The sequence below is a fragment of the Ursus arctos genome, unplaced genomic scaffold (genome assembly GCF_023065955.2).
Source record: "Ursus arctos isolate Adak ecotype North America unplaced genomic scaffold, UrsArc2.0 scaffold_16, whole genome shotgun sequence".
In the NCBI taxonomy this organism is placed as follows: Eukaryota; Metazoa; Chordata; class Mammalia; order Carnivora; family Ursidae; genus Ursus; species Ursus arctos.
The window spans coordinates 52,272,946-52,282,501 of record NW_026622830.1 but is presented as its reverse complement, the minus strand read 5'-3'; the positions used below and the strand labels follow the sequence as shown (position 1 = coordinate 52,282,501).

Below are 9,556 nucleotides of genomic sequence, written 5' to 3'. Positions count from 1 at the left end.
TCTTTCAAGTGTGTCAGGTGATTCTAAGAGAAGCATTTTAAAAAATCTTGAGTATGTGTTGGTACCACTTGCCTTAGTTGAAATGACTCAAAGGTGATTGTTTAGTAGAGGGAAATTAATATCATTATCTTTAAGAAAAATTTGTTCAGATTTTTGTGTTTAGTTACATTTACATGTTTCATGTAAAATTTGTTGATTTCAAGGTATTTTTGACAAATGCAACAAACGTCTTTTTGTTGGAACCATGTCCTGAAGTTCCCATGCTCTTAAGAGAACAAGCTGATGCCTGTAAAGCTGTTTTGATTATTCGTAGGCGCATGATAATGGAGCTTACAATGAATAAAAAGACATGGTAAGTTTATTTCAAATTCATTAATACTGTAAAACAGATGTTTCTCTTTTTCAACATAATAATTAGAACATCAAAGCCTCCACTTACTGATGGCTTTACAAAGTGAACAGTAAGATGATAATCAATCTTCTGTAACAGTTTCTGTGAATTATGAAGAAGGTAAGTATCTAGCACTTTGATAGTTTATTTTTATTATTGGCTTTAAAAATGTTACTGAATGAAAAGTAGTCATATTACTTAATAGTAGATTTTTCCATTTTAAATTGTCATCAGACTGCTTTGTGGAAAAGCAATGTAACTGGTGTTTTCTATCATTCTTCATAAGCCCAGGAGAGGTTGTTAATTGCTCTGAAATGCTGTTAACTGATTTTTATTGCTTCCAATTTGAAGCTTTAAATTCACTTTGGAAAACCAATTATCTGAAATGACAGACTGTCAGAATGACTGAATAATAGTACCGTCAAACATATAGTGGCGTCATGAAAATGTGCTTATGCGAAATGTTTTCGTTTTTCTCCTTTGTTTTTGTTTGGTGTCTCTGTGTTTATAATACCCCTGAAAGTACACAGTGCTGTGGGTTTTTCCCATGCCCCCGTCCCATGATGAGCGCATCACTCCAGCTTAGGAGGTGCTTTCAGACATTCTCAGCAACGGAGACCTCAGAGCCACTCTGTAACCCTCTTTCTTCATGCCCCTCAGTTCTGGTTGTAAAATGCCTCTCCAGCCTGTCCTTTACGTGTTCCTCCCACCCATCGCTGCCCTGGGGCGGCCTGGCTGGGTCAGCCCTGCTGTCAGTGGGCTTTGGCCTCTGTGCTCAGTGCTCAGGGCTGCTGCAGACCAGCTCTGGTGGCCGCTTCCCTCCTGGAAGTCCTCAGTGGGGCCCCGTTACCACACCTGTGTTCTGGATGCTTTTTCTCGATGTCCTTGAGTCAGCACTAAAGGGAAAGCTCTGTGTGCACCTGGTGGAAAGCATAGAAATGAGGCAGGACTGACCTGGCAGGGGCCCCTAGGGCTGTGGAGTCCAGCCTTTTCCTTTCTCCCATGAAGGGAGGGTGGGCCCAAAGGAATCCCATCAGGTAGCAAGTTCACTGGTACAGAAACCACAGGAATCAAAATGATTATTTTAGGATGTAAATTCCAGGGGTGCCTGGGTGGGTCAGTCGTTGGGCATCTGCCTTCAGCTCAGGGCGTGATCCCGGTGTTCAGGGATCAAGCCCCACATCAGGCATCTCTGATGGGAGCCTGCTTCTTCCTCTTCCACTCCCCCTGCTTGTGTTCCCTCTCTCGCTGGCTGTCTCTCTCTCTCTCTGTCAAATACATAAATAAAATCTTAAAAAAAAAAAAGAAGTAGAATAGTTGTTGTACCGAGAGTTTTGTCTTCTCCCAAGTTACAGCCAGGACTAGCTGCAGACACCAGAGGATTTTGAACCAGTAGCTTTGTTCATGATAATAGCTGATTTCTCCATAGCTCAGATCCTGGTTACAGTTGATCAAATAAATTTTGAGACGCTAAAAGAAAATCAAGATCAAGTGCTTTTTATTTTAAAGTTCATTTTATTCCTAGTAATTTAAAATATTTTGTTAAAACTCATTCTTCTTCCAAATGAGGGTGATTCAGTTCTCTTGTTGGCTCGTTGGTTTTAGACGCTCATGGTGGCGTGGATCCGAGCAAACCTGTGTGTGTACATTTCTCGAGAGCTCTGGGATGACTTCCTTGGTGTGCTGTCCTCCCTCACGGAATGGGAAGAACTCATAAACGAGTGGGCCAACGGCATGGACTCCTAGACAGCAGTGCTGGCGAGAACTGCTTACGGAGTTGAGATGACAAACCCACCTCTGGACAAACTAAGTGAACAAAAGGAAAAGAAGCAGCGAGACAAAGGTACTTCTACTCTTACAGAGAAATACCAGATGTCTGAGATGGAGGCGGAGTGTGTCTATACATATAGGCAATTAATGCATGGAATTTTGGAATAAACCATACAGGCCGTGTCTTTTTAATGGTGGCGTCGGATGGTGTTTCATAGCACTCTGTCCTCGTAGTAAGGATGATGAATTTATGAAGGGGCTGTGGAGGAAGAAAGAAGATGAAGGGGAGTAGCAGTAGTAGCAACAGGAATAATAATAATGGCTCGTGCTTGTATGTATTCTCTCTCTTCACCCTCTTGGTAACTTCTGAGTTACTATCCAGGTATCACAGACAGAAACTGAAGTACAGAGAGTCCATGGTGATGGGCTCACTCGAGGTACCTAGCTGAGAAGTGGGAAAGCCAGAAATCGAAGCTGGGCAAGTCCAGCTCCAGGCACCACACTAGAAAGACGTATTCCAGTGCCTGCTTAGGCAAGCTAGAAAAATTCTGAGTGTTTCAGATGGGAGTCATTTTGGCTTTTTTTGTTCTAGATAAAAGTTGTTCTGAGACTTCGAGTCAGATCAAGGTGGAAAACATCAGTGGTGGTTTCTACTGGGGACAACAATTTGTCTTCATTACTGTTTTAAGGCTGTGACACAGTCTTGGGATTAATTCCCTTCTACTCCAATTTATTGTGTAAAGATTTTGAGGCAGTTCATAGAAGTACCTATAATACAATAGATAAAATGGGTAAGGACACTGGGGCAAATTTAAAGGGAGCGGAGTTGCCGGAGTGGTTAAGATGCCAGAATGCATGCCAGAGAGCCCTGTATGCTTGCTAGGGAGGGAGAAGGGGAGCAAGCTTAGATGTGACTCTGATCTTCACAGGGTTACAGCAGAGGATCACAGATTACAAATGGGGAACATCGACAGCTTAGGTGATACATAGCTTTTCTTGGTCCTAAAACTTGGGAGGAGTTTCTTCTCCCAAGATGCATAAAGTATACATTGCTTGCTTTGGGTAGACTATAGCCTCAACAATAGCCTTATTATAGACTGTATCAGCTTTTCCTGTGTGACAGATCACCCCAAAACATAGTGACTTAAAGGAACAGCCAGTTGTTTAAATCATGATTTTATGAGTTGGCAGTTTGGGTTGGACACAATTGGGAGTTCTGCTGGATTCCCTCCTGTGTTTGTGGTCAGCTAGGCTGTCAAATAATCAGCCAGGCAGCTCTAGGGTTGGCCAGCTGTCAGCTGGGGCAGTGATGGGGGGACTTGGCCACATACCTTTTATTGCCCAGCAGGCCAGCTCAGGCTTTTTTGGTGAGGTTTTAGGTTTCCAGGAGCAGCAACAGGGCAAGCCCAGATTTTCCAACACATTTCAAATCTCTGCTTGCTCATTTTGCTAGCAAAGCAAGTCATGTGATGAAGCCCAGGGTCATTGTGGGAGAGGCCCACAGAGGATGTGGATGTGGGGAGGTGTGAACCAATTATGGTGATTACTTAACCATATAAACATGTCATTAATGGGACTGATTCTTATAATATCTTCGCTGCAGTCTGTGAGTGGCTGTATTTATTTATAGGAAGGTAAACAATCTGAAAAACACTGTTTATGGAATGATACAGAATGAATTCAATTATGTAATTAATGCCTTTGTCAAATATTTCCGATTGATCTATCATCTTGCTTATGAGGAGATAATGCTAAGTGAAATAAGTCAAGCAGAGAAAGACAATTATCATATGGTTTCTCTCATCTATGGAACATAAGAACTAGGAAAATCGGTAGGGGAAGAAAGGGATAAAGAAAGAGGGGTGATCAGAAGGGGGAATGAAGCATGAGAGACTATGAACTCTGAGAAACAAACTGAGGGCTACAGAGGGGAGGGGGGTGGGGGAATGGGATGGGCTGGTGATGGGTAGTAAGGAGGGCACGTATTGCATGGTGCACTGGGTGTTATGCGCAACTAATGAATCATCGAACTTTGCATCAAAAACCAGGGATGTGCTGTATGGTGACTAACATATTTTTAAAAAAAATTTTTTAAATTAAAAATAAAAATGAATTCAAATGTTCATTATAAAAATATTTGCCTCTAAGCACTGGATTTGTGGAAACAAAACATACTCTCAGGAACCTGGGTGTGAAAACGACCCATAGGTGGCAGCCACCAGCACATTACCTGTGCAGAAATCTCTGTCTCGGTCTCTTATCTCCTGTATTTCTCTTGGATCCTTGACCACTCGTTTGAAATACTTGACCAGAGCTCTAGGAGAGGAAAGCAGAGAAGTGATACCTAATTTTGCAACAAGAGAAGCTGCCGATTATATACAGTTGGATTTATGAAATCTGCTGAGTAACACAGGCTGTGCAATGAATGATAAGGAAGTCAGCCTTTAGATTATTTTTCTTGTCTTATCCTTTATCAGGCTGTGTTCTATTCTCCGAAAGGAGCCACCGTGGGGAGATCCTGTTCTCTCAGCTGGCGGAGCCACCCGGATGTGGCCGAGCCAGTGCGATCGAGGAGCGCCACCACATCTGGGGCACCGGGAGCTGAGAAAGCAAGAAATATTGTTCGCCAGGATACAACTGGTAAACGTTTATTTAAGTGCTTCTGTGAGGTCCAGTTGCTATCTAAGATGGATTTATAGGAATAAAATGTTATAAAAGCTTTAAAATTCGACTCAGAACATAAATACATGGCCTTTTATTAAGTAGGATGTTTCCGTATCTTTTAATTGTCTCTTCTGTTCTCTTCAAATCTGTTTTTGATACTTATTTCTGAATCATTCATTGTGAAAAAGAACTTGAGCTGTCACTACTGAGTGAGATATATGTGCAAAAGAGAAAACAGATATTTTGTTAGAAGCCTAAAACAAATAGATTCTCAGTAATCGCACAGCTGCATCATGTTGTTGAGCAGCGTGAATCTTAGTGTGGCGCTGTTCCAACACAGAAAAAGAGAATAATGCACATAGTTTGCAGGACTGGAGGGGGATATTGAAGTGCCTTGCTTCTGTTGGGAAGTGGAGCTTTACATGCCTGGAGCTGTTGTCCTTCTACCCTGTTCCCTCAGTGAAAAACAATGGAATGAAATCCACGGTCTCCACCCAGGCTCAGGCCAGATTCTCAGCTCCCTGAGGTCCAGCTCTGACCTGTGACCCCTACGTAGGACATAAGTCTTGCATGGGAAATGGCTGGGTGAACCAAGGTCCCCCTGTTCTCTAGGAGCTGTTCAAGAAGCTGCTGCCCCATCAGTGCCTGGGCTCCATCTGGTCCAAGCGCAACAAGCCTGGCAGTGAGCACCTGGCACCCACGGTCCGGGCCACTGTCGCCCAGTTCAACGGTGTGGCCAAGTGTGTCATCACCACCTGCCTTGGCAACCCGAGCATGACAGCCCGGGACAGGGCCATGGTGGTGGAGCACTGGATCAAGATGGCCAAGGTATGCAACGGGAAGCCCAGCCGAGGTGCTCTCCTGAGTCTCGGGCACTGCTCTTCCCTTGATCAGGTCTCAGGGTGGAAGGCCCTGGTCTTTGCCCTAGGACTGTGCAGTCCCTAGGCTCTTTGGTCCAGGGGCATGCTGACCTCGCCTTGCGTGGCCCTATGCTGGGATGTCCGTTTCTGCCTGGCTCCTTCCTTGGAGTGAGGTAAAATCCTCCTCCTCCTCTGGGCCTCACGTGTGCCCTTCGGCACGTCCCTGGACAGCGGCTTCCTCCAGCAGGAGCGCCTTCCCCTGAGGGGGACTGAAGCTTGAGAGCCAATCAGGTGCTGGCTCCCCACATGACAGCCCATTCTCTTCCCTCCCCAGGCCTGTCAAGCCCTGAGGAACTACTCCTCCTTACATGCCATCCTCTCGGCTCTGCAGAGTGTCTCCATTCACCGTCTCGAGAACACGTGGGGGAAGGTTTCCAGGTGAGTAGGCCTCTCTCCATGGAGGGACCAGGATGGATGAGGGAGCTCCCAGAGGCTTGTCCTCTTCCCCCTCAGGCAGCTTGGACCTTCTGGGAGGCGGCAAACCCCGACCACAGGACCTGGGCTGGTGGGTGCGTCTCTCAGCCTTCCTGGTGAAGAGGCCACCATGCCTCCCGCTTTAGAAATCAGTTTTGCCAAATGTCCCACACGGGGCTGAGCTGCATTAAATCTCTTCACGTGTTTCCTTGACAGCCACTAAGCTCTCTGCCCATTTGAACCCCAAATTGACCCAAACAGTGTTTCTCAATGAATATGGGAAGGGAGGCCCAGGACGAGCCACATGAGAGCTCCCTCCCATGTCCTACAAAGACCTTAGTGCTCAGAGGATTCCAGAAGAAACCCTCAACCAGGCAGGTTGACACTTTGGGGTTCTCAAAGAAAAGGCACTCGCACTCAACCCTGCCACATTATTCGTCCATTGATCCTGCCTCCCTTGCCTCTCTTCAGGAAGCCATTGAGGATCTTTCAAAAGCTGTGCAGCAAGGACACTGCACAGGGCAGGAACCTGCTCATCAAGGTAGCCTGGAAGGTGCAGGTCTGGAAAGAGGAGGGGTGGGAGGGAACAGGGTCCTGCGAGGATGAAGTCGGGAATGGTCTGAAGCATTCCTTGGGGAGGGGAAGCCTTTGGCATGAATGTGGTGACAGCCTAGGTGAGGATGCCGTTGGCGGTGAGGGGGCAAGCAGGTGGTGTCCAAGCAGACTCCCTAGCCTTGACACCCTCTCTCTTAGTGTCGACAGCTGCTCCACGTGGTCACCTGGGGTGGGCCAGGAGGCTGGAGCTTTTTCAGGGGAGGGTCCTTGTGGGCAACAGAGAACAGTGACTCATCCCCCTCTCCCCCTTAGGACACAGGGTGTCGTGCCCTTCCTTGGCACTTTCCTCACCAAGTTGCTGATGTTGGATACTGCAGTGGAGGTCTATCTGGAGGTGGGTGAGCCTGAAGATTGTGGGGGATGGACCAGAATCTGGACCTTTGGGAATAGAGCACCCCTGTAATGAGCCCTGAGCTCTCAGGACTCGGCAAACCTACCCTGATGACAGCCTCAGAGCTGCGCCTGTGAGGCCGGGGTCTCTTGGCCATCTCAGCGATGAGTGAGGTGAGGCTGCAGTTAGGACATGGCTCCCGGTGCCGAAGACTGGTGACGCAGCAGAGCTTCCTGAAGGCAAAGCTGCATGAAGTCTGTCTGAGTGGACCTCAGCCTCCTGAAGGCAAAGCTGCATGAGGTCTGTCTCAGCCTCCCCCGGTGAGTTTGCCCGTGGGGGGAGAATGAAGTCAGGACCCTCCACGTCAGCGAGCACCTCCGTAGCCGCAGCAGCCCCTTCCTGCCTGAGGCTTCGGCCTCCCCTACTGTCTTCCGAGAGGGTGGTGCTGCAGGGTCCAGACCTGTAGCCAGTCCATCTGCCCCATGTCCTCCTTTCTCAGGACCCCAGAGCCTGGCCTACATCCCAGGCCCGCTATCTGTGTATGCACGGCCCCCTCACGGGTCCTGGCCATGGTGCAGCATGAGAAGGGATGGGAATCAAGTGCTCCTAAGAACCAGGGGCCGCATTCTGATGGACTTTGTCTGCATTCCAGGGGAATGAGATCAACCACCACAAAAGAAATAAGGTGAGCATATGTGGCGCTTCCCGCAGGGAAGGGTAGGGAGTGGGCCTCAGAGATGTCCCTGGGAAGAACATTGCTTGGCTCCATGCCCTCCACCTCACATTTCCTGGGATCCCTTGAGAAGAAAGCAGTGCAAGTCCCATCCCTTTAGGAGATGGGGACAGAGCATGGCATCCAGGAGAACTTCCCGGAGGAGGGGCTACTGATACTCACCTCTGAGAACAGGTAGAGACCTGATGAATCTGCAGGGAGGAGGATGGCCATGTGTGCCAGGACCGGGGACGGGTCCCCGGTCCCGCTGCTCAACCCTCACCAGACCCTGCAGCTCCCCGCCCCCCAATGCTCCGTATACATCCTGTGCTTCTCTCTCTGCTCAGGAATATCAAGTCATGACGGACATCATGCTGCTCCAGGTGGCTGCCGAGAATTACACCCTAGAGCCCGAGGATCCTTTTTGGGCCTGGTTCCAGGCTATGGAGCCGCTCAGCGAGGCTGAGAGGTGAGGCCCATCAGGAGCTGGGTCGGTGAGGTTTGGGGTGGACTCTTTCTGCTGGCCACTCCAGGGATCCTCCTTCCCTGGGCAGCCTCAGGCCTTGTTGCCGGGGCGCCAGACTCCAGCTGTGGGCAAATACTGGCAGGGACTCTTGAATGGAAGCTCCTGGGCAACTCACAGGTGTCCCTCTGTCCTTAGCTACACCCTGTCCTGCCAGCTGGAGCCCCGGTCCTAGCTGGTCAGCAGCACTCAAGAAGGAGAAGAACTGGCCGCAGTCAACCTCAGGGCTGAGCAAGTGTCCAGTGGCCCTGCAGGGATTCCTTAGCAGCTGCATATGGGCAGTCCTTGCGCCCTATTTACTCCACACCCCTTCCCTCCATCTATTTCCTTATGTAGGGGGCACCATTTAGTTGTTTTAAATAGTACCGTGATAGATTTGCATGTTAGGAGAGTAAAGCCCTTGTTTTGTTTTAGAGCCCCGGTGTGTGGTTTGGGTCTTTTACTTCCTGCAGTAATGGAAAACTTGCACAGACTCTCATATTCGTTCCTGACCTAGGAAATCTTCCAGAGTCATCAGCTACTGTATGTGGGAGGAAGGAGAAGTGCCAGCCTTTCTCCCTAGCCACTGGAGGGCACCCCCAAATCCCCCTTACTCAGAGCACGGGTCCATTTCAGTCAATGAATTTGGGCAAACAGCAGAGACAGCCCCTCAGAACTCCTGAGATTTAGAGGTTGCAGGGACTTTCCCAGGAATAGCAACAACCACTGAAAGTGGGAGTCTTTAAGACTTCTCTGCCCCAGAACTCCTTCCTGCCCCAGGACTGGGGTTGCCTTTCTCCGCTCTAAGGCCAGGAAGACTGTGTCCTGCTTCTTCCGTTGAGATGCTTTTTTGGTTTAGTGTTTGGTTTTGTATTGCCCCCGTATTTGGAACTTGTCGTATTGTAGTTCAATCTCTGGAACTGCATCAGCACCTAGTGGGGAAAAACACGGAAGGAGATCAAATCCTGCGTGTGAAGGGGACAAAGCCAGAGGAAGATAATTTGCAGATGGACTCAGGGCAGGCAGGACTTTCCAGCCTCAGTCTCCCCGTTGGCCGTTTACCAAGTTTGGAATCTTTCTGGGATTCTTGTCAATGATCTCTGGATTCCCTTTCCTGCTTGTTTTGTGTGGTGGGAAAAGATGGGAGGGGTACTTTAAAGGGCACACCTGAGCCTGGTTCCATGAACATCTATGCGGACCTAGGAGCCAGGATTCCCAGCCTTCGTGCATCTCCTTA

At 48.6% G+C, this 9,556-nt stretch overlaps 1 protein-coding gene across 1 annotated transcript; it reads left to right on the top strand.

Moving 5' to 3' along the window:
* The first annotated feature begins 389 nt into the window (after positions 1-389).
* On the top strand, positions 390-8,756 carry LOC125281935 (ral guanine nucleotide dissociation stimulator-like). The gene is made up of 8 exons (XM_057312843.1): positions 390-2,234; positions 4,639-4,801; positions 5,438-5,653; positions 6,020-6,123; positions 6,631-6,700; positions 7,027-7,425; positions 7,758-7,790; positions 8,165-8,756. The coding sequence occupies exons 2-6, from the start codon at positions 4,709-4,711 to the stop codon at positions 7,114-7,116; spliced, it is 573 nt and encodes a 190-aa protein (XP_057168826.1). The 5' UTR covers positions 390-2,234; positions 4,639-4,708; the 3' UTR covers positions 7,117-7,425; positions 7,758-7,790; positions 8,165-8,756.
* Positions 8,757-9,556: the final 800 nt, after the last annotated feature.

Excerpts from the sequence above, each read along its gene's own strand:
- LOC125281935 (XM_057312843.1), top strand. The coding sequence starts at position 4,709 with ATGTGGCCGAGCCAGTGCGATCGAGGAGCGCCACCACATCTGGGGCAC. Across the intron at positions 4,802-5,437 it reads TGTTCGCCAGGATACAACTG|GAGCTGTTCAAGAAGCTGCT; the intron begins GTAAACGTTTAT and ends CCTGTTCTCTAG. Across the intron at positions 5,654-6,019 it reads ACTGGATCAAGATGGCCAAG|GCCTGTCAAGCCCTGAGGAA; the intron begins GTATGCAACGGG and ends TTCCCTCCCCAG.